This window comes from Oncorhynchus kisutch, linkage group LG14 (genome assembly GCF_002021735.2).
Source record: "Oncorhynchus kisutch isolate 150728-3 linkage group LG14, Okis_V2, whole genome shotgun sequence".
Lineage (NCBI taxonomy): Eukaryota > Metazoa > Chordata > Actinopteri > Salmoniformes > Salmonidae > Oncorhynchus > Oncorhynchus kisutch.
In genome coordinates this window covers 51,932,652-51,958,105 of record NC_034187.2, presented here as the reverse complement: position 1 = coordinate 51,958,105, position 25,454 = coordinate 51,932,652, and the positions used below count along the sequence as shown (strand labels likewise).

Here is a 25,454-nt window from a genome sequence, read left to right as displayed (position 1 = left end):
TGACAAAGGACAGTGAGCATTGATACATGGCGGATGTGCGCCACGCCATGTACATGGACAAGACCAACTATGTCTACCTGACATTCTTGAAATCAATCCTGTCTGACGTACAAGTTGCAGTGAAGTCATTTGAGGGAGAGCAAACAGATCCTGTCAAGCTTTTGGACAATCTGGTACACCTCTTAACATAAATTTGCCGCAGAGTAGTCAATGGCAAAAATGTATGTCCTGAAGGTTGCCAGTGATGGACATCGCAGTCCATCACCATACCTTGGGTACCTTTTCGAGAGCACGGTGTACCAACTCAGTCTTGCGCCAGAGGACGAAAAGGTCATTCAGAGCCAGTGCATCAACTACGTTGTTGCTTTAAGCAAGGAGCTGCAAGCAAGGCTCCCAGACAACCTAGAAGCCTTGAGAAACATGGCCTTGTTCAGTGTTAAGGAAACACTAAAACACAATAAAGGCACCACTGAAATGATCAAAGTAGCTGAGCTACTGGGGTATAAGTACCAAACAATTGATAAAATTGTTTCCCAATGGAGAAACATCCATCTGTTTAGGTGGGACTCAACTGAAAATACAGTCGAGCTTTGGAGTGAAGTGAATGACTACACGGACTCTTCGGGGTCAAATCCATTTGAAGAACTGTGCAAAGCTGCACTCGCTGCCCTCTCCTTGCCACACTCAAATGTGGAGGTTGAACGGCTGTTCAGCCAAATGAGTGTGGTCAAGTCAAAGTTAAGAAATAGAATGTCACTGCACACTCTCAACTCCATACTCCTGGTGCGGTATGGACTGAAGCTCGCTGGTGATACCTGTTACCAGCATAAACTACCAAATGAAGTTCTGCAGCAGTTTGGCACCACAGCAGCATACAGCTTTAAGTCCGCTCCATCCTCTTCTGCTGGTTCCGGCTCCGTGACAATGCAGTTGGAGAGTGAAGATGAAGAGGATTTCCTTGCCAATCTATGATGCTTCATATTTACAGTACGTATGCAAGGAGTGGACTTTCTGGAACTTGTGGACACACACAGCAGATGGTGACAGTGTGCACTGCAGTGTGAACGAGAACTGTGGCAATATCTGGAGGATACCATTGAGCAGCTAGCCAGCCAGCCAAGCAGCATAACAACCTGGAGAGAGATGCCTAGCGCACACATCATTATTTGGGCTAAGTTGCTTGTGCAATATGATAGCATATATACTTATTAGCTTGTACCAATAATTGTTGATCAGTTAGGTAGAATGTTAACTAACTACCAATACACTGCTTCAAACTATAATTGTTCAGAATGTGTAGGTTTTACTAGTTAAAGAGAAAACAAATTAAATGTAATTGTTCAATAATGTGTCATGTGTAAATGTTCAATGATTCAAAGATTCAATGTTGTGTTTAAAAAAAAAATCTGATCATATGTTCTGTTTTTATTACTTTTACAAATAAAAATATGTGATAATAAACAAACAAATCTAAACTAACAAATGTCAAATCATATTTTTCGCCAAGATGGCCAGTCAATTTGAGTAACATGCACCTGTACATAGCCCACCTATAATTTAGCCCAAACAACTACCTCTTTCCCAACTGTATTTAATTTTAATTAATTCATTAATTTTGCTCCTTTGCACCCCATTATTTTTATTTCTACTTTACACATTCTTCCATTGCAAAACTACCATTCCAGTGTTTTACTTGCTATATTGTATTTACTTTGCCATCATGGCCTTTTTTGCCTTTACCTCCCTTCTCACCTCATTTGCTCACATTGTATATAGACTTGTTTATACTGTATTATTGACTGTATGTTTGTTTTACTCCATGTGTAACTCTGTGTCGTTGTATCTGTCAAACTGCTTTGCTTTATCTTGGCCAGGTCGCAATTGTAAATGAGAACTTGTTCTCAACTTGCCTACCTGGTTAAATAAAGGTAAAATAAATAAATAAAATATTATTGTGTATTCTACGTAATGACGCGGTTTTACGTTATTATGTAATGACATCATCGCGCAATGACATCACAACGTAATTTAGCTACTTTTAGCAACAAATCGACCTTCCCCTAGCAACTTCCCCTGAAAATTAGGTGGCAACACTGGTACCCAGGCTGTTTCACAACCGGTTGTGATCGGGAGTCCCATAATGCGGCGCACAATTGTCTTGGTTAGGGGAGGGTTTGGCCGGAGGGTAGGCCGTCATTGTAAATAAGAATTTGCCTACTTAAATAAAAAAATTATAAAAAAATGTCCAGTTGGTGGCGGCAATACAGCTTTTTGGGTTGTAGTCCGCCATAAAACCCACAGAAGACGAAGAAGTAGAAGAATAAATTAGTCATGTCACCGCCCACATCAGTCATATGACCGCGGTGTTTAGGGTTTCTGTGAGGAGGAAGTGATTGCTGTTTATTGCGCTTCAGTTATTGCGCAAAGTTTGGCTCTGATGCTATAGTATCATAGCTTTCTTCGTCAAAGAACGGCCGAGAGAATACTGAACAGCATGGTCACAAGGGCTGGTTTGATGGGAGTACGAAGCTGGATCGCATTACTTTTTTCAGTTCTATCGCCAAGTCGATGCACCTCTTTTGGCCAGGTAGGAAACTTGTCAGATATTTTGACCTGTTTTTCAGTAATGGGTTGTATTCCTGAGTGTTTACCAGCATTTTTAGCTTGAGTCTGATAATTATCTTGTCAAAACCGTTAATCTGATAAAACTTGAGTATAAAAATACTTTCTAGATATGTTTTACAGTTTATTGGAATACTTTGCAAATGTAAATTATCTCTCAGTGTGACCTGAAATGGTTTATTCATTCCTTTTCCATTTTAGTAGATGCTCTTATCCAGAGCAACTTACAGTAGTGAGTGCATACAGTTTCATACAGGTCCCCCGTGGCAATCAAACCCACACCCCTAGCATTGCAAGCACCATGCTCTACCAACTGCACATCACCACAAACCACTTGATGTCCAATGTACTCAATTACTATATTGTGCTTTGTTTTGTTTTTTCATGGTGATAGAAAGTCTGCAGGTACAAAACTAGATGACCAGCCTATGTACAATACAGTAATGTAGATTTAGATAAAGTTGTTTGTAAGGATGATACATTTAAAACTGCACAAAAAGTGGTTGTTTTCCCTGTTATTTGATCAAGAAAAATATTAAATTTTTTGGGATTGATTTGTATCTTTGCCCATAACTTTGCACCTTTTGATGTAAATGTTTGAGGACAGGGTTTTGTTCTTTTTGGATTTCATTAGAATGACAATTGCAGAGAGAGGGACAGGGCAACAACAATTACATCCAACTATTGACTCCTGTTCTTAGTTATATAACTGCCTTTTTTTTGGGAAACCAGTGGTTGTTAAAAAAAAAAAAAAGTTGTGCCTGCGCTACAGATGTCTATCGGTCCACTAATACTAGTAAAGGCCCAGTGCATTACTTTGTATGAATGTTTTTATTATTATTCTGAATTCTCAAGGGGTGCCTTAGCACCCTCAGCATCCCTACTTCCTGTGGCTATGCTGTGTAGGCTTGAGTGTGATGTCTCCTATACAGTGTAGAATTCTACACAGCTTTGCAAGATGTAGCCAATCTATTTGGTAGATTGTTTACTGCAAGAAAACATAGCAGTATAATGACTTTGGGTGTGAGAAAGTTGTGGTGCAAGAGCTGTTATCAACACTGCAATAGACTTGCGCTGTAAGTTTGCACTAGCAGGCCATTGCAAAGCTCAGCGACCAAAACAATCCAACATGCACCTCTACATTTAGTAATCCATCCTGTGTTTTAATAGCAGATGAGTTCACTTGCTGAATTGGTGGCATACGGTATGTGAACAAGAATAACACTTGTTCTGAAGGATCATGGCACTTGACATTACAGGGGTGTGGGTTTACATTAGTGAACTTGGATGGCACAGAGAATGATTTTATGGACACATCCTGTTGATCTTGTTCTGTCACTGTCTCATGCTGTCTTTTTTTATAATGGTCTCTCTCCGCAGTTCTTGTTGGCTAAAATCCAAGCTTCTTCCAAGAGGGAACTTGGAGGTTTGCTTTCTGCCCACTCAGTTTCACAAGGCAAGTGGCTACATCTGCCAAGCAGTGAGGCAAATTAAGTCTCTCTTTCTCTCTCCCAGATTGACCCCCTGGTCTATGATGAGCAGTTGCTGTGGGTGAGGGGCGGGGCAGGAGAGGTGGACACTTACCGGATCCCACTGCTCTCCTTCACCCCCAAGGGCAGTCTGCTGGCCTTCGCTGAGGCCCGGAAGAAGTCCGCCTGTGACGTGGGGGCCAAGTTCCTTGCCATGCGACGGTCCACAGACCGAGGTAGGCAGGCAGAGCGAGCAGACAGACAGACACAGTGCAATGCAGGGATGGGCAACTTTGATGGGGTTGGCAACGGGGAGGGGTTAGGTTGTGGTTCACAATTCACTGCTGCCCTTACTCTGTTACTGCTTACAAATTAGATCATCACTCTAAAAGTATCAGAGATCCCACTCTGGAACTTTGATATGTCCGTAGAGTATATTACGTTCAACAACATATGAAACATTTAGCAAAATCAAACAGTAAATTTTTTTCAATATTCATGTTTATATTTTTCAATATTCATAAATGAATGTTTCAAAAACATTTTAAAATCAGCACTCATATTACAGAGCAAACGATAAAGCTTTATATGACACCACTGTATGCTTTGTAGCACCTACAGAGTAAACACTATGGAGTGTGTTAAAGGAAGCCTGGGTAAGGTCAAGTTGACATAAATATGCCAACTTTGAGTCATTATTGGTCAATTATGCTTTTAGATATATGTCAACAATCCTTCCTCAAAATGAATATTCTATGAATTACATTTTGTGAAAATCCCTCAAATCATGGTATTTTTTTTGTCTGGGTTTTGTGAGGAATAATTCTAATAGGAAATTCCAGGTGAACAAAAAGGAGAGCAGTTGCAGATAAAATAAATAAATCTTGTTTATTACAAGCTTCAACAGGAAGACACTTCTAGCACAGAGCAGAGAAAATGTCTAACTGGCCTTCTCTGATCAGGCTCTTCTGTCTTAAATACCCATTGTAGATAAACTTGATTTTCCTGTTTTATATATATTTCCACACTGATGTTAGAATAATTATGATAATACCCTTTCAATGTAAGAGCTGTTTTGATATCCAACATGGATATCATCAAAGCTGCAAATCTTCTCTTAAAGGCAAAGTGGATCTGTTTTTATTTGGTTATCAAATCATTTCTTGGTAACAATTTAAGTACCTTACTGTGAATTGTTTTCAATTCAAATGGTCAAAAAGCTAGCTTCTAAGCAAAAAGCCATTTCTCATGCAAGAACTGCTTGGACTGTCTGGGAGTAGTCTGAGTGGGTAGGGGAAAAGGAGCCGTTTTTGAGGGGATTTGATTTATCTGGCCCGGGTGCCCGGATAGCCGTATTTTGCACAGGGTAAAAGTTGACTGCATTAGTTTTGGAACCCGGCGGCCTCCAGTCTGTCATCAACCACTATCAACAGATAGGAGAATAATCCATAACAAGTCTAGTGACCATCAACCTGCACCTTGAGTGTCACAAATGGAACCCTGGAAATGAGGTATTACAATAACTCCAAATATGCTAAACATTGTGTTCACTCTAAATTAAATATGAACTTTTGTTATGTTAAATATTCCCATTTCAGACAGACAGAGACAGGACAGAGAAACACACAGACACTCGTACACATATTTGAATTGACATGGCTTTTTATCAGTGAATCTTCACTCCTGTGCATTTTTTTTATTTACAGCACTCTACTTATGACTGATATTTTCCTCCTCCCTCTGTCTCTCTCCCTCCTCTATACCTCCCCTCCACCCTAGGTGCCACGTGGTCTCCCACCACCTTCATAGTAAACGATGGCGTCCTGGCTGACGGACTGAACCTCGGTTCAGTGGTGGTGGATGAGGAGACTGGCTCTGTGCTACTGATCTACTCTCTGTGCTTCCACCAGTACCAGTGTGACCCCGCCAGTATAATGCTGGTGGAGAGCATGGACGACGGACTCAGCTGGAGGCCACCAAGGAACCTCTCGGTCCAGCTGGGGGTCAAGAACTTCGTCCCTGGGCCCGGCTTCGGCATTCAGGTGGGTCACCATCATCCAAGGTTTTCAGACTTCTCTTCATCTCCCCTTCTTCCTCTCGCAATTTATATAGTTAATTTAATTAATACATATACACTGAACAAAAATATAAACACAACATGTAAAGTGTTGGTCCCATGTTTCATAAGTTGAAATAAAAGGACCCAGAAATGTTCTGTATGCACAAAAAGCGTATTTCTCCTTTGCCAAGATAAATCATCCATCTGTCTGGTGTGGCATATCAATAAGCTGATAAACAGCATGATCAGTACACGTACCCCTTGTGCTGGGGACAATAAAGACCACTCTAAAATGTGCAGTTTTGTCACACAACACAATGCCACAGATGCCCAAGTGTAATTGGCATGCTGACTGCAGGGATGTCCACCAGAACTGTTACAAGAGAATTGAATGTTAAAAACATCGTTTTAGAGAACTTGGCAGTACGTCCAACTGGCCTTACAACCGCAGATCACGTGTGACTACGCCAGCCCAGGACCTCCACATCCGGCTTCTTTAACAGCATGATCGTCTGAGACCAGCCACCCGGACAGCTGATGAAACTGTAGGTTTGCACAACCAAATAGTTTCTGCACAAACTGTCAAAGCTCATCGGCATGCTCGTTGTCCTCACCAGAGTTTTGACTTGACTGCAGTTTGGTGTCGTAGCTGACTGTACCGGGCAGATGGCAGACATTGTGTATGGTGTCATGTGGGCGAGCGGTTTGCTGATCTCAACATTGTGAACAGAGTACCCCATGGTGGGGTAATGGTATAGGCAGGCATAAGCTATGGACAACAAACACAATTGCGACGAGATCCTGAGGCCCATTGTCGTGCCATTCAACCGCCACCATCACGTGTTTCAGCATGATAATGCACGGCTCCATGTCGCAAGGATCTTCTGTACACAAGTCCTGGAAGCTAAAAATGGCTCAGTTCTCCCATGGGCTGTATAGTCACCAGACAATGTCACCAGACAATGTCCCCCGTTGAGCATGTTCGGGATGCTCTGGACCGACGTATACGACAGCATGTCCCAGTTCCTCCCAATATCCAGAAACTTCGCACAGCCATTAAAAAGCACTGGGGCGTCATTCCACAAGCTACAATCAACAGCCTGATCATCTCTGTGGAGGAGAGGCAAATGGTGGTCATAACAGATACTAACTGGTTATCTGATCCAAGCACTTTTTTTTTTTTTTTTAAGGTGTCTGTGACCAACTGATGCATCTCCTTTTTTTTCCTTCAGTCATTTGAAATTCATAGATTAGGGCCTAATGGATTTATTTCAATGAACTGAATGTCCTTATGTGAACTGTAACTCAGTGAAATCATAGAAATGGTTGCATGTTGCTATTTTTATTCATTGTAGTTTCCCCCTCTTTATTTGACTTCTCTACCGACCTATGACAAGAGCTCCTTTATATTTCATTCCTCGTGATTCCATTGCTGACTTTTGTAGCCTACTTTTGTGTTGTCAATTATGAGGCCAATTTCTATCATCATAACACTAACCCTTATATTGTGTATAATAATAAACCTTGGTGCATTGACCCCAATATTTATTACTAAGGTCAGTCGTTTTGATTGAACTGTGGTGCTTTGATAGAGTACACTATTTTGACTGTCTCTCCATGTCTCTGCTCACAGAAGCACTACCCTCCTGCTAAGGGGCGTCTGGTGGTGTGTGGACATGGCACCCTGGAGGGTGACGGGGTCTTCTGCATTCTGAGTGACGATCACGGACGAAACTGGAGGAATGGCGCCGCGCTGAAGAGCATCCCCTACAACCAGCCCAAACAAGCCCTGGACTTCAACCCAGATGAGTGCCAGGTAAAGCTAACCAGGGAGGAAGTGAGCAGGAAGGAAAGGATGGCACACAGTACAATAGCCGTGTAGTTATTAGGTTTGTGGGAGGAGCTATAGGAGGACGGGCTCATTGTAATGGCTGAAATGGAATTAATGGAACGGTATCAAACTTATGGAAACTACATTTGACTCCGTTCCATTAACTCCATTCCAGCCATTACAATGAGCCTGTCCTCCTATAGATCCTCCCACCAGCCTCTTCTGCCATTAGGCAACCCTCTAGTTTTACTAGTCTGGTACTAGTTTCATACTTATTTTATTTCACCTTTTATTTAACTAGGCAAGTCATTTAATAACAAATATATACATCAATGATGTTTCTCTTGCGGCTGGTGATTCTCTGATCCACCTCTACGCAGGCAACACCATTCTGTATACTTCTGGCCCTTCTTTGGGCACTGTGTTAACTAACCTCCAGACGAGTTTCAATGCCATTACAACTCTCCTTCCGTGGCCTCCAACTGCTCTTAAATGCAAGTAAAACTAAATGTATGCTCTTCAACCGATCGCTCCCCACACCTGCCCGCCCGCCTAGCATCGCTACTCTGGACGGTTCTGATTTAGAATATTTGGAAGAGAGAATACAGTAGACGGCATCTCTCAAACGAGTGATTTATGACCTATTTTATGGGTCACATGGTTACGCCCATATATGTACATCCTGTCCTTCCGTTCTCATGCTCTCGAGTGAGTGTTTATTTAACCAGATAGTGCATCTGTTTATGTTAAAGCTTAAAGCTGTCATGATGATTGATGTGAAGTGACCTCGATGAACTGTGGAATGTGTTTGAACACATTGGCCCCCCTGTTGTAATGAACTTAGGGCCTGGCTGTTGTATATGAAAACCGTAATGTCCGGGGACAGCTGTATTGGACAGCTGCAGTATAAGTAAGAGCTGTGAACACTACAAGCGACCTCGATAAACCCCAGAACACTAAATAAGAAATTAAAATAAACCCAGGACACTAAAGAGGAAATTAACTTCTCTATAGCGTAGGGGGCAGCATTTGGAATTTTGGATGAAAAGCATGCCCAAATTAAACGTCCTGCTATTCGGGCCCAGAAGAAATGATATTCATATAACTGGTAGATTTGGATAGAAAACACTCTAAAGTTTCCAAAACTGTTAAAATAGTGTCTGAGTATAACAGAACTGATTTGGCAGGTGAAAATCTGAGAGAAATCCATTCAGGAAGTAGTTCTTTGGGGGGGTTTGTAGTTTTCTATTTTTTTGTCTGCCTGTTTTGACTGTGATTGAGCCTGTGGATTACTGAAGAAAATGCGTGAACAAAACTGAGGTTTTTGGATATAAAGAGACTTTATCGAACAAAAGGAACATTTATTGAGTAAATGAATGTCTTCTGAGTGCCACCATATGAAGATCATCAAAGGTAAGGGATTCATTTTCTCTATTTCTGACTTGTGTAACTCTACTTGGCTGGTTACTGTTTGTAATGATTTATCTGCTGGGCTATGTTCTCAAATAATTGTAAGGTATGCTTTCGCCGTAAAGCATTTTTGAAATCTGACAAAGTGGTTGGATTCACAAGAAGTTAATCTTTAAACCTATGTTTAATAGTTGTATCTTTTCTGAATTTTTATGAGTATTTCTGTATTTGAATTTGGCGCTCTGCAATCTCACTGGATGTTGGCCAGGTGGGACGCTAGCATACCCTAGAGGTTAAACATGTCTCCTAGACAAAGTGTAGGTGTACTGTGTTCCTTGTGTCAAGAACACAATGACAAAACCATCGAAGACATTCTTTGGGAAGACCCTGATTGTTTTAATGGAGTGCTGGATATGAGTGACGGCCATATGGGTTACTTTTTCCAACTGGACGATTCAACGGTGAAGATTTTCACAAACAGCGGCCACAGCACCCTTTTTCAAACAAAAGCAGGGAGTTTTTCTCCTGCACTGCGGATGAGAGAATGGCTTAAGATACGGCTGGGGCTATTTTTTATTTTTATTTATTTCACCTTTATTTAACCAGGTAGGCTAGTTGAGAACAAGTTCTCATTTGCAACTGCGACCTGGCCAAGATAAAGCATAGCAGTGTGAGCATACAACAAAGAGTTACACATGGAGTAAACAATTAACAAGTCAATAACACAGTAGAAAACGAAGGGGGGGTCTATATACAATGTGTGCAAAAGGCATGAGGAGGTAGGCAAATAATTACAATTTTGCAGATTAACACTGGAGTGATAAAAGATCAGATGGTCATGTACAGGTAGAGATATTGGTGTGCAGAAGAGCAGAAAAGTAAATAAATAAAAACAGTACGGGGATGAGGTAGGTGAAAAGGGTGGGCTATTTACCAATAGACTATGTACAGCTGCAGCGATCGGTTAGCTGCTCAGATAGCTGATGTTTGAAGTTGGTGAGGGAGATAAAAGTCTCCAACTTCAGCGATTTTTGCAATTCGTTCCAGTCACAGGCAGCAGAGTACTGGAACGAAAGGCGGCCAAATGAGGTGTTGGCTTTAGGGATGATCAGTGAGATACACCTGCTGGAGCGCGTGCTACGGATGGGTGTTGCCATCGTGACCAGTGAGCTGAGATAAGGCGGAGCTTTACCTAGCATAGACTTGTAGATGACCTGGAGCCAGTGGGTCTGGCGACGAATATGTAGCGAGGGCCAGCCGACTAGAGCATACAAGTCGCAGTGGTGGGTAGTATAAGGTGCTTTAGTGACAAAACGGATGGCACTGTGATAGACTGCATCCAGTTTGCTGAGTAGAGTGTTGGAAGCCATTTTGTAGATGACATCGCCGAAGTCGAGGATCGGTAGGATAGTCAGTTTTACTAGGGTAAGCTTGGCGGCTTGAGTGAAGGAGGCTTTGTTGCGGAATAGAAAGCCGACTCTTGATTTGATTTTCGATTGGAGATGTTTGATATGAGTCTGGAAGGAGAGTTTGCAGTCTAGCCAGACACCTAGGTACTTATAGACGTCCACATATTCTAGGTCGGAACCATCCAGGGTGGTGATGCTAGTCGGGCATGCAGGTGCAGGCAGCGACCGGTTGAAAAGCATGCATTTGGTTTTACTAGCGTTTAAGAGCAGTTGGAGGCCACGGAAGGAGTGTTGTATGGCATTGAAGCTTGTTTGGAGGTTAGATAGCACAGTGTCCAAAGACGGGCCGAAAGTATATAGAATGGTGTCGTCTGCGTAGAGGTGGATCAGGGAATCGCCCGCAGCAAGAGCAACATCATTGATATACACAGAGAAAAGAGTCGGCCCGAGAATTGAACCCTGTGGCACCCCCATAGAGACTGCCAGAGGACCGGACAGCATGCCCTCCGATTTGACACACTGAACTCTGTCTGCAAAGTAATTGGTGAACCAGGCAAGGCAGTCATCCGAAAAACCGAGGCTACTGAGTCTGCCGATAAGAATATGGTGATTGACAGAGTCGAAAGCCTTGGCAAGGTCGATGAAGACGGCTGCACAGTACTGTCTTTTATCGATGGCGGTTATGATGTCGTTTAGTACCTTGAGTGTGGCTGAGGTGCACCCATGACCGGCTCGGAAACCAGATTGCACAGCGGAGAAGGTACGGTGGGATTCGAGATGGTCAGTGACCTGTTTGTTGACTTGGCTTTCGAAGACCTTAGATAGGCAGGGCAGGATGGATATAGGTCTGTAACAGTTTGGGTCCAGGGTGTCTCCCCCTTTGAAGAGGGGGATGACTGCGGCAGCTTTCCAATCCTTGGGGATCTCAGACGAGATGAGAGGTTGAACAGGCTGGTAATAGGGGTTGCGACAATGGTGGCAGATAGTTTCAGAAATAGAGGGTCCAGATTGTCAAGCCCAGCTGATTTGTACGGGTCCAGGTTTTGCAGCTCTTTCATAACATCTGCTATCTGGATTTGGGTAAAGGAGAACCTGGAGAGGCTTGGGCGAGGAGCTGCGGGGGGGGGCGGAGCTGTTGGCCGAGGTTGAAGTAGCCAGGCGGAAGGCATGGCCAGCCGTTGAGAAATGCTTATTGAAGTTTTCGATAATCATGGATTTATCAGTGGTGACCGTGTTACCTAGCCTCAGTGCAGTGGGCAGCTGGGAGGAGGTGCTCTTGTTCTCCATGGACTTCACAGTGTCCCAGAACTTTTTGGAGTTGGAGCTACAGGATGCAAACTTCTGCCTGAAGAAGCTGGCCTTAGCTTTCCTGACTGACTGCGTGTATTGGTTCCGGACTTCCCTGAACAGTTGCATATCACGGGGACTATTCGATGCTATTGCAGTCCGCCACAGGATGTTTTTGTGCTGGTCGAGGGCAGTCAGGTCTGGGGTGAACCAAGGGCTGTATCTGTTCTTAGTTCTGCATTTTTTGAACGGAGCATGCTTATCTAAAATGGTGAGGAAGTTACTTTTAAAGAATGACCAGGCATCCTCAACTGACGGGATGAGGTCAATGTCCTTCCAGGATACCCGGGCCAGGTCGATTAGAAAGGCCTGCTCACAGAAGTGTTTTAGGGAGCGTTTGACAGTGATGAGGGGTGGTCGTTTGACTGCGGCTCCGTAGCGGATACAGGCAATGAGGCAGTGATCGCTGAGATCCTGGTTGAAGACAGCGGAGGTGTATTTGGAGGGCCAGTTGGTCAGGATGACGTCTATGAGGGTGCCCTTGTTTACAGAGTTGGGGTTGTACCTGGTGGGTTCCTTGATGATTTGTGTGAGATTGAGGGCATCTAGCTTAGATTGTAGGACTGGCGGGGTGTTAAGCATATCCCAGATCGAACAGGCCTATGCCAGATCGAACAGGCCCTGAGCGGGATATCTTGCGGGGAAGAGAGACTGTCTGAACCGGTCAGACCCCGAAAACGGGGATTTAGAGACGGATGGATGTGATGGTTGACCCATTTTCTGTAAGAAAGAAATAGTAAACTTGTTTAACTAATTATAACATGTTTAAAAGGTTTGTACTAAATATTTAGAATTAAATAAAGGGTTTTAAAATTGTATCTCACCTTTAACAAAAGGAATCCGTTTTTTTCTCTCTTTCGGTCTCAGAAAGGCTTCTGGGAAAGGTGTGTGTGTGTGTCTTTCTCTGCAGTTATGTGTTGAAACAATGTTTTTTTTCTTAACATTGTTTTAAACACTAGGGCTCATTTGCACATAGGTTCTCCAAAAACAAAAGGTGTTATTTCCCGAGGATGGAGGAATCAACAGTCAACCACACCTAGAGAATCTTCCAAATAATCAAAAGGCCTTATTTTATATGAATACAGTCTTTCCTACAACAGACAGTTATACATCTAAGCATTTAAAGGGTATTAAAATGTGGTACTGTGCGGTAATACTATATCTGTTGTATAACATTTTTTTGTGTATAAAAACTTTCTGGCATGGTTAAATATTGCCTAGTAAAATTGTTTCACTAATTATAACATGTTTAAAAGGCTTCTGGGAAAGAGGTGTGTGTGTGTGTGTGTGTGTGTGTGTGTGTGTTTCAAAACAATGTTTTTTTGGGGTGTGTGTGTCTCTGCAATTGTGTATGAAACAATTCAACATTATGGGGTCCTTTGCACACAGGGTGTCTCCAAAAACATCATTTGTTATTTCCCGAGGATGGAGGGAGCAACAGTCAAACCCCACAACCACCATAGAATAGGCCTAGACACCCCCTAAGGTTTAAAAACAATGTTTTTTTTCTGAACAATATCAACACTAGGGGGTTATTTGCACATAGGTTGTCTCCAGAAAAAAACTGGTGTTATTTCCCCAGGATGGGTGGGGGACCAACAAACAATGCCCCGGTCTGTAAGTTCATTCCATACATTGGCTCAGTCAGGACACAGCCTTTACACATGGAGAATTTTGAAGGTGAGGATGTGGAAATAATAATATATTAGATTTTGTGTGCGTTAGGTAGTTTGTGGGAGATGTTTGATATTACCTGTTAGAAATTACTGCGCTGTTTGGATCTCTCTCTCTCTCTCTAATAAGGTTTCCTCAAATATTAAACTGTTGTTTTATATATGGTTTTTACAGATATTCTAAAAGTGGAGGACATTGAATTTTCCGGTATGTTTTTGTCAAATGTAAGTCTTTTTTTTATGTTAAAATACTGTATTTATTTCATATAAATATATTTCAATATTATTTAAAAATGTCTATACGATACCCGACATTTACACAGCTGCTACCGGGAATAATTGATTTGGATCATCCAACATGATGACTAACTGTCCATGATGAGGATTCAGAGGAACAAACAGAGGCCTACTCTTTACGCAGCCCTACGGCCTCAAGCTATTTTCGACGTAAGTCCAAAAAAATAAAAAGGCGTAATAATCTTCATATATTAAGCATTAAACAAAAGTGTGTACACTATTTTAAAAAGCTAATCTTGTGTTTACAGGGGACAGAGAACTAAACAAGAATACCCAAGGAAATATGTACTCTACCTATGAACGACTTCGGGGGCGCTGAAACCGACGATATTCTACCGTTCTGTACGGCTGGCTTTCCCATAACTCCAAACAACACAAGAAGCGCAGATTTAACACACAGATACACACCCCCAGAAAACTCCACCCAAGCGCTATATAATCTAGCACCTAAGGCGCATCACAATACTTTGGCACAAGTGCACAGTGCGCAGAATCGTGCGCAGAATCGCCCCGGCCCGAGAAGGGCGACTGGTCTGAAAACGATTGGATTCAAGAGCATGCTCTCTATGGATACGTTATGACCAGTTATACATTTAAAAAAAAAATATTAGTTATACATTTTTTGATAGAATGTTTTTTTTTTTTTTAAGTCACTTTTTTTTCAGACTCCAATGATGGCTATACAAACCATGCAGAATCTACAAAGCCAGAGGACATAGGGATAGGAACCCCATTATCAAGGATTCCTCAGAAAAGCAGGCGTCAAACAACCAGAGGTAATTTAACTAAGCCACAAGGCCTAACAGTGAGAACTGTTAATATATCTGAAATGTATTTGAAATTGAAATTTTTATATAATATATATTTGATTTTTAATACACTATTTTGTATATATTTTTCTTTCAGACTCCCAGGTGTATACCGACACAGAATATGTCGAGAAGAAGAGGGCGTCCAGGACATACATAGTAAAACATCAAAACCTGATAATTTCAACACTGTAAAATGACAAGGTTGAAGAAGATGTGTTGATGTATGAAGAGGCCAAACGGCTTGATACAGTCAATTCTGAGGTAGAAACAATATTCATTGATCCTGAAATAGATCGTCAAGATAGGTTTCTCACAGCCTTTTACAGGGCTCTAAAAGCCAGAGGTTCAGCTACACAAACGTATGGCTGCTTTACTAAGGCGTCAATACAGTCAAGATCTATCCTTCTGGCATAGAACAACACCCCGCTTGTTAAACAACAATCTGATTTTTTTTAAATGCCCAAACAAGCGCTAAAAACGATGTAACATGGCTACTTCTAGAATGCCAGAAGAACTCGCATCCTTAATTAACCAAATTAATGCGTTAGGGCCAACATCCCCATCAATAACCCAAACACATGAACACCTGCCTGCTACTTAGGCCTAGAAGCTAGGATATGCATATAATTGGTAGTATTTCATAGAAAACACTCTGAAGTTTCTAAAACTGTTTGAATGATGTCTGAGTATAACAAAACTTATTTGGCAGGCAAAACCCCGAGCACAATCCATCCAGGGAAGTTTTTGTTGTTGAGGTCAATCTGTTTTCAATTAGTTTTCTATGGCAAGCCGTTTTACTAGAAAGATGCTTGCAGTTCCTATCGCTTACACTGAATGTCAACAGTCTTTAGAAATTGGTTGATGTTTTTCCCTTGTGTAATGAAGAAGTAGCCCTGTTCAGAACGAGGGTAGAGTGAAGCGTGCTGTTAGAGGCGCTTGACCATTACGGCTCTACTTTGTTTTCCTCCGGAATTGAAAGCAATTTATCCCTTCTTAAATTGTATCGATTATTTGTGTAACAAAATACCTAAAGTTGTATTAGGAAAGTTGCTTAGACAAATATTACAGGTAACTTATTAGGTATTTTGTAGTCATGCTGCGTGAGTTGGAACCGGTGTTTTTCTGGATCAAAGGTGCCAAATAAATAGAAATTTTGGATATATAACGACGGAATTAATCGAACAAAAGGACCATTTGTGATGTTAATGGGACATATTGGAGTGCCAACAAAAGGAGATTTTCAAAGGTAAGGCATGAATTATATCGTTATTTCTGAGTTTTGTGTCGCGCCTGGCAGGATGAAATATGATTGTCTGTGTTTGTTTCATGGGGTGCTGTCCTCAGATAATCGCATGGTTTGCTTTCACCGTAAAGCCTTTTTGAAATCTGACACTGTGGCTGGATTAACTAGAAGTCAAGCTTTAATTTGACATATTGCATGTGTATTTTCAAGAATGTTAAATATTTACAATTCTGTAGCTTGAATTTCCTTAAAATAGACAACCCTAAATCTCTAGTGTGTGGGATCATACATTGCCCAATCTGTAAAGGGCCTTTGAAAAGCAGAGACACTGGATTGGTTCAAGAAATGCCCCACGAGTGCTATATTCAGCCCTTGGCTGAAGATGAACATTCAGAGTAATATATGTGTTTTATGATTGAGACTAATCAGCAATCCGCCTATTTTTGTATCTACCATGACTTTCAAGGGTGAAAAGTGTTCGGCAGAGGGACCCGATTGTGCACTACTCTTTCTAAAACACTTCAGAGAACCCCAGTACAATCCTAGAGCCTATGATTCCTATCATCTTTTGAACATCTTGATACAACAAGGCGTTGCACCCAGTGTCATAGCGCAAGGTAGTAAAATCTTGTTTTGTAGACCCCGCCTTCAACCAGAGAAGCATTGACAGCTTAAGTTTCTTACCCATGAGATTGGCTCAAATGCCTGTGGCCTTGGGTTTTGAAAACTCTGTGAAAGGTTGATTTCCTCATTTCTTCACATCTGAGGAGAATCTACATTATATTGGATCTTATCCCAGCCCCGAAATATACGGGTGTGATCAAATGTCTCCCAATGAGAGAGAGATTCATGACTTGGTATGAGACAGCCCACAAGATTGCTGATGACGGAAGACCTCCTGGGTGGCATCAGTTTCTTAAAGCCCTGGCAATCCTCAACATTCCCCTTTTCAGGTCTACCAAACTATAAGCTTCGTCAACAGATTCAAACTTTAAAACAAAACCCTTCAAAGAGCTACAGCACCCCTAAAGATGTTCTAGCAACCACTTCCCCCTTTGAAAGGGATGATAACTCATTTATGGGTGAGTCCTCACCCCTGAACGTATGGGTGGTTAGACTTTTGATTCAAATCAATACATTTTATTTGAAAAAATGATACAATTTAACATTTTGTGACATTCTTTAAACATTTGACGTGAGCATACACCTTGATTACAGGATCTTAAAGGACACATACTTAAACACTTTTGATATTTTCTAATAAAACACGGCGCTACGTTACTTCAGCGCTATCATTACTTCTTAAATCATCATTTATAAAGAGACATAACATCTTCAAAAGAAACTCCACTGGCTCTTTGGCATAGGTAGCGGGGTAAAGGGCCTAGAAACAGGTTTTCTTGACTACAGATTCTAATTCCCGCCAGTATGCTAAATGTTTTCATGGTAATTCTTTGGAGAGGGTAAAGGGCATTTCCTTTCATCAAAGCCTGTGAATGACCCAGATGAACGGCCGGAGATACAGACACTTAAAAAAAAAAAAAAAGCCTAGTCCCCAACACTTTTAAACTAAAGTTATGATAACTCTATAGGCTTTGGAAAATTGGTTGTATAATTCGAACTTTGGTTATTCATTTATATATATGTGCAGACGTATTACTGGGGAGAGACAGGTAAAATCCATTGTGCTCTATGATGCAGTCCTTTGTACACTCGAATGATGGTGTTTTTATCATGCGTGAGGGTTTAAGTTAACCCCCACTGCCTCCACCACCTCGTCCTCTAATACCCAACTGTTTAACTTTTTGGGACAGTTTTTCCAACGGACCAACACCCATTTTTGACCCTTTTCTCTCTTTTGATCCAGAATCTCCTCCATGTGAAAGACTTTGTCTTTACCCAGCTGTACCTTCTGTAGTTCCTTCTCATAAAAGGAACCCTCTATAAGCTCCCCATCATAATCTTTTAACTTGTATACGTGGTAGACATTTGGGAACTGAACAGCTCATCGCTGTAACCTTGCTCATATTTTTTTGTCAAACACCCCTCAACTTGGATATACGTACCAAGTCCCCCACTATGAATTTAAAATCTAAATAAAAGACTTTTCAGAAGAGACCTCGGAGGGCTTCATCCGTATACTCTTATGGTAGCTGTAGTTATAACCCTTCTAAATCTTGAACTATATCCACATATCTATGGGTGTTGTGAGCCGTAAAGTATTTCCACATCCTCTCCTTCTGTTAAAGCGTTCAACAACTGAAGCTTTCAAATCCGAACCTGTAGCAAAATGTACTAATATTATTATTATTATTATTATTATTAAAATTATTTTACTGCCGTCAGTCTGCACTTTCTTGGGTGTTCCTCCTTTCTTCAGGATAGAGTCAAAGACCTGGGTCACCTCTGCCACACTCTTATTTTTTTTAAGACCCTTACAAGTACTATTTTGGAGATAATATCTATAACCGTTTGCATGTATCGATTTCTGTCATTTTTGTCTGCAAGGGCCTGCATGTCACATAGATCCGCCTGAAACTGGGACAAGGGATGAGTAGAGAACTCTATTTGGTGGAAATTGTTTTCTCACAGGTTTATGCAGTGTAAGAATCCTGCTCTGCTAGCCAATCATTCACTTGCGCATCGCTTAACCTGCTACCTGTTTCTTCAGCTATAGCTCTCTGGAACCTCTCCTTCCCCCGAAAGAACCTGGGTTAGAGGGGGTAGAATACATGTTTTTCAACATCTGCTCCGCCATCCTTCTTGCCTCTGATGTACAATAACATTAATAAACCCCTTTCAAATAACGAGAACATTTTTTATTTTTGCAAATATTTTTTTCAAGTATTACGTATCCATACACTTCAGGATACGTAGCAGGATATTAGTACCCATTTTCTCAATGACCCATGCATGCAACACCTTGTATACTTGGTTTACATTTACAGGCTTGTATCGCTGAATTTTTTAAACGCATACATCTGTTATATAAACAACAAATGTGATACATGTTACAATTAAATAATGTTTCCAACAAATAAACTAAAATCTTAGACAAGGATGTTTCTAGTTCTTCAGAATCATCCACAAGACGGGATACCAGTTGTGTCCATTGTAGAGTCTTCCCCGTATGTCTTACATGACTCATGATTTTCTCAATTTTTAGCACACACCTGTATTTTTAGCATAACGCCTGTATTGTGGATTTTGTAGAGCGATACATCATTCACTTTATTTTCAGTAATTTGCTGCATAACATTTAGTAAATTCTCTCAAAAGAAAAAATGTATTTCTCTCTAACATCTCTCTCTAACAACATGATTTATGATTGATTGATTTATCTAAATAAAAAAATATATATATTGTTACTCGTTCTCTTGGGGTTTATTGAGCCAGAAAGTCACCACCTCAGCCACCAAAGCTTCCTTGTATTTGTTGTCGTCCACCAGTGCGTGTCTGGTTTCTTTGAGTTTCTCATGTATGTAGATCACCTCCTTCAGTTCATGTAGGAAAGCCTCGGTTACAACGTAAACCCTGGGAATAGATGGCACAAGACCCATAGACTCCAGGGCTCTGACCATCGATGGTATAAAGTGGCTGGACCACAGTCTTCACCAGCTCCTCAAAGTGGTTGAAGAAGAAGTACCTGGGTGGGTCGTATAAACACGGAGGTCGTCGTTGGCTGGGGTGATTGATCTCACAACCGGGGCATTTTTCTCTTATATACTCTCCAATGACCACGTCTAAAAGTGTGGCTACAGAGGTCTTGATGGTGTCCACAAAAATAGTAATGACCACCCCATCAAACACATCCTCAGGCTGTGTACATGTAGGGGGTGTCGGGGGGGGCTTGCCTGGCGGGAGTAGAAAGGAGGGCTGTGAGGCATAGGGTCTGGTACCCATGACATATCAGAGTCCTGATATGGTATATGAATATGAAGAACCAGAGGCTTTATGGTCACCCCTTTTATTGGTGAACCATTCCTTTGGTACTGGGGCGTGGTTAACGTAACAGCCACATACTTTGTTTTTATTTCAGGGGATGACCCTTCTGAGGATGACCCTTCTGGAGGTTCCTTTGAATCATAATCCTTAGGATTTGTATATATCATGCACTTCCTTAGTTGAACAATACTCTGCGGTTGTTGGCTCTGTACGAAAAGAGCATCCACTGTCTAACATTTTCAATTCCATTAAATCCCAACTTTTAAAAAGCCAAAGCCAACTCCTCCTTTGCCCGCCTTTCCTTCCAGTTCTCTGCTGCCAATGACTGGAAAGAATTGCAATAATCACTGAAGTTGGAGACATCTCCCTCACTAACTTTAAGCATCAGCTGTCAGAGCAGCTTACCGATCACTACACCTGTACATAGCCCAACCAACTACCTCATCCCCATATTGTTATTTATTTTATTTATATTTGTTTTTCTCCTTTGCACCCCAGTGCACATGCATCACTCCAGTGTTTATTTGCGAAATTGTAATTATTTTGCCACTACAGCCTATTTCTTGCCTTACTTCCCTAATCATACTTCATTTGCACACACTGTATATAGACTTTTCTATTGTGTTATTGACTATGTTTGTTAATTCCATGTTTAACTCTGTCACACTGCTTTGCTTTATCTTGGCCAGGTCACAGTTGTAAATGAGAACTTGTTCTCATCTGGCTTACCTGGTTAAATAAAGGTTAAATAAAAAAATAAATCTTATTTAAAATGACGGCTTACCTTGTGAAACCATTGCTTTTGTTCTGGTTTTATGCAGTAGTGCTGTATACTGATTTACTATGCAGTTCCTCAACTTTTTTTTTTGTACCAGGGACTGGAAAGCTATAGTAGCAAGTCCTTGTAGGACAACTTAAATTAATTAATCTGAGTAACAACCATCAGTATCCCTTGAGATGTGCTTGAGAAACACCGTATTAGTTTTTATCAGTTAAACGCCATGATCGGGCTCACCTCAGTGCCTCAATCAAACTCATCTCTTGCCCCCACCGTAGCCTGTAGAGATGGAGGACGGTAGCATCGTCATCAACGTGCGCAACCAGAACAACTACCACTGCCGATGCCGCATGGTGGTGCGCAGCCTGGACGGGGGTGAGACGCTACCCTTGGAGCAGCTGTTGTTTGACTCCACCCTGATAGACCCTGTGGTAGCGGCAGGGGCGCTGCAGAAGGAAGGCGTGATGTACTTCACCAACCCAGCTGACAATACTCACAGTAAGGACTATGGGGTTGGGTTGGGGCCCTCTGGTGGACAGAATGGGTGGGAAAGGGGAATAGTGGTGAGTTATTATTTTTTTACTTCCACCTTCAACCTTTCTGTCCCTCTTGCTTTCTTTCCCTTCCTCTCTCTCTTTCCTTTCTTCCAGGGGTCAACCTAACCCTGCGCTGGTCTCTGACCAATGGCACGTCGTGGGAGAAGAAGGCCGTCCAGATCTGGGCGGGGCCAAGCGGCTACTCCTGTATGACATCACTTACGAGCGGCGGCGCAGAGGACAGGAAGTTTATCTTCGTCATCTACGAGAAAGGCCACAAGGACTACTATGAGACCATCTCCTTTGCCAAGATCCACCTCTACGGTGGACTGTAGTAGAATAAGGCTGGGGGGGTGGGTACTTGGTAGAGTCTGCTTCTAACCACTAGTCCATGGTCAGGGTCCGTATTCTCAAAGCCTCTCGGAATGCTGAACTAGGATACATTTGGGCTTTTAGATCATAATGAATTAGATGACATGGACGGGGGACCTGATCCTAGATCAGCACTCCTACTCAGATGCTTTTTTAATTTTTATTTAATCCCAAATTTTTATCCGCTTAATAATAGTTATGGTTAGGATGGGGATTGGTGAATTTCATCTGTGGTTAGGGTATTTCATCTGTGGTTAGGGGGAGGAAGGGGGACTCATTCGACTTTGCAACACAACTTTATTTTGGTAGGTGAAGGGAGACATGGAGAAATACAAACTACTGCTGTTGTATGGCACCAAGAATGACAGGTTTGTGCCATTTTATCTTTAGGTGGCTTTTAAATACATCATGATTTTATTAATTAGGGCAAAACGTAGCAAAACTCTTTTGCAACGGAAAATGGACATTTGCTTTTCTTATTGGACAAGTTCAGGTAGTTCCTCCCTGTTTTAGTCTGTTTTCCTCAATTTGGTGCCTAATGTACATTTATTAGAATGGCCCAATCACAGGTACCCCGTCCTTTAATGAAGCTATGATAGTCTGTAATGATTGGTGGTATGTTGGTGTACTCTTCCTGACTGGGCCTCCCATAGCTGAGAGAGGAAGAAATCCCTCACTCACATCTTTTATTTTGTGATGTGGAGAAGGAAAAAGGTTTGGGCAAAATAAAATACAAAATCAAGTGGACTTAAAGACCTTGCGTCTCCAAGCCATACAAATATTTGGACAGACTTACTAAGCGTTTGCAATTGTGCTATTTCCATAGGGCAATTTTTTTTAACAAAGAGTAAAAATATAGCTTTAGAGGAGGACATTTTAACGCCTAGTAAATCTAGCTCTCATGCATAACAGAATGGTTTCACTTTCAGAATGGATCTTGCCAACTTTTGGCATGAGAGAAGACCGTATGGTGAGACAATAGTTTGAGGGAATTGGACCTGTAAATGATTGACTTGTGTCAGAATAGGACATGCACATTTTGAATCCATTATTGTTTATTTTTTCTTGAGCCAGGGATGTTATTGAAATCCCCCTTGTGCTATCAGTTGAACGTTTATTAAATCTTTTGCGGCAGCGTAGCCTAGTGGTTAGAGCATTGGACTAGTAACCGGAAGGTTGCAAGTTCAAACCCCGAGCTGACAAGGTACAAATCTGTCGTTCTGTCCCTGAACAGGCAGTTAACCCACTGTTCCTAGGCCGTCATTGAAAATAAGAATTTGTTCTTAACTGACTTGCCGAGTTAAAGAAAGGTCAGCATTTTTTTTTTTTTATGTGATTGTGTCACAAATGCCTCAACTCGGTGCCTGGCACTCCCCTTGTATGTGAAACAATGTGACAATTTACCTCCGGTTTCTATAGCATTTGATCAGTCTCATCTAGGCTAGCACACTTCTGTCCACAGCAGTTGTAGTTGTTTCTCTCAGCTTACCTTGCTGAACCTAGCTGTGAAGCCGACATACTATCTAATGCAATAGATTCCTTGTTTAGTGTTAAGAGGCTGCACCTGGTTAAATGCACACAAGGATTTGGTTGGTAGTTCACTGAAAATGATTTTGATGAGAAACCCTTGCCTTGTATTGAAAAATCTGGATGCATGGCAACTCATTGTGTCAAGAAGTTTAACTGCCACATGTTATGGTCTTTAAGTCCACTTGATTTTGTATTTTATTTTGCATATATTCTTCTTATTGTAAGACTACATATCTTACGAAGTTTATTATCCTTCCTTTCCTGAAAGTGTGTAACTTCAATATAATGCTTTCAATTCACGTTTTAAGGCAAGATTTGTGGTTTTAACATTTCAGATGTGTTTTTCTGATCAAGACATTGAATTCCAATATTAATAGCGATTTAAGGGAGGTGTGATGTGTGTCTGAGTACAAATATGATATTCTGTATGTACGTTTGGATATTGTACTGATATTTTTCCAAGTGGTAATAGATCAGAACTGGGCTGCCTGTGTAAAAGCAATTGAACTACAGTATGTGGAAACATATGTATCAGTTCATAAACCATGGAATGGGTACATCAAATCTTTTCCCAACTATTTTGCAGTCTATATGGCACAGATGTCAAGTTTTTGCTACTTAAATTAAACTGGTATACTTTTTTATTAATCACAATTTTCTTTAACCAATTTTGATCTTTAATGCAGGTCTTTAATGCAGGGCCATCTTTCACTTGCCTCTTCAATTTTTGCAATAATGCTGCAATTAGTTGGTTGTAATCTTGAGTAGAGCAGACATTTCCATATATTTTTGTTAGCTGCCTGTGACAACTCCACCGGTCCTATTTATGATATCATTTATAAAGATTATACCATAAATGCTTAGCACACCTGTATTTGGGGAGTTTCTTCCTTTATTTTTTTTAATCAATTATTATATTTGAGTTTAACCATAATATTTGTTCTGTCTTTTCTGGTGGATTAAACTGAAATTGCAACCAACTTTCTATGGCTTGTTTTTAAAATATTTAGGAGATCATTTATTTTTCAAGTAACAGAAAGTGAGAGGTTGTAATCTGAATAAAGGGGGAAAAATCAAAAGTAGTCATTTGTCATTTGTAGATCAATTCCAGTCATACTTTATCAAAAGCCTTTTCAAAGTCAGCTATGAATGCCAGGCCTGGTTTCCCAGATTTTTCATAGTGTTCTATTGTCTCCAGTATTTGTCTTACATTATCTCCAATGTAAAAAAAAACCTGTCTGATTAGGATGAATAATATCTGAAAATACCATTTTAATTCTATACATTTTGCTAGAATCTTTTCATCGCAACACTGAAGTGTTTGGGGCCTCCATTTTTTTTAAATAGACTGTAATCTTTAGATTTACAACTTTGGTCCTGTTTCAGTAACAATTCAATCAGACCTTGTTGAGTATCTGATAATCTAGCATTTTTATAGGATTTTTATAGGAGTGCTCTTGAGTACATAAAAAAAGGTTTGGTATACCTCAACTGGTATGCCATCCAGCCCTGGAGTTTTCCCAGACTTAAATGCTTTAATTGCATCAAGCAGTTCCTCCTCTGTAATTTGGCCTTCACATGAGTCTTTCTGGACAGCTGTTCATTCTACATTATTAATAGAAAACAAAATCCTTCCAATTATCTTCGGCTGGTGGAAATAGAGGAGACTGAAACGGAAACATATGCTTGAAGTACTTTGCTTCCTCTTTCAAAATATTGTTTGGTTAATCATGGGTGACTGACGTGTTACAATTTTCAGTAAATTAGTCATTGGTAGCATTTCTATGTTGAAGAAAAAATATTCCATTAATTTTGCTCTATTATTATAATAAATTAAGCTTGAATAAGTTAAGGGCTCCAATTGCCCCAAAGCTTGTGACAGTGCTTCAAAGAATCTGTACAGTTCTCCTCTTCAACCATTGAAAGGTTGTGGAGGTCTGCAGTGGTTGTTGTCTGTTGAGGTATGGACTCTGAGAGAAATTTAAGGTTAAAATGTCTATACACAGCATTCGACGGAAACGTGCTTCTACACCTGCATTGCTTGCTGTTTGGGGTTTTGGGCTGGGTTTCTGTACAGCACTTTGGGATATCAGCTGATGTACGAAGGGCTATATAAATAAA

General features: G+C 41.0%; 1 protein-coding gene across 1 annotated transcript; it reads left to right on the top strand.

Annotated features, from left to right (window-relative positions):
• Positions 1 to 2,332: 2,332 nt before the first annotated feature.
• Positions 2,333 to 22,791, top strand: LOC109903723 (sialidase-1-like). The gene is made up of 6 exons (XM_020500603.2): positions 2,333 to 2,587; positions 4,138 to 4,327; positions 5,871 to 6,133; positions 7,784 to 7,966; positions 21,174 to 21,393; positions 21,546 to 22,791. Exons 1-6 carry the CDS (start codon positions 2,495 to 2,497, stop codon positions 21,764 to 21,766), a joined length of 1,170 nt encoding a protein of 389 aa, XP_020356192.1. The 5' UTR covers positions 2,333 to 2,494; the 3' UTR covers positions 21,767 to 22,791.
• Positions 22,792 to 25,454: the final 2,663 nt, after the last annotated feature.

Coding starts and splice junctions, on each gene's coding strand:
- LOC109903723 (XM_020500603.2), top strand. CDS start 2,495: ATGGTCACAAGGGCTGGTTTGATGGGAGTACGAAGCTGGATCGCATTA. Junction 2,588..4,137: donor GATGCACCTCTTTTGGCCAG/GTAGGAAACTTG, acceptor TCTCTCTCCCAG/ATTGACCCCCTGGTCTATGA. Junction 6,134..7,783: donor GGCCCGGCTTCGGCATTCAG/GTGGGTCACCAT, acceptor CTCTGCTCACAG/AAGCACTACCCTCCTGCTAA.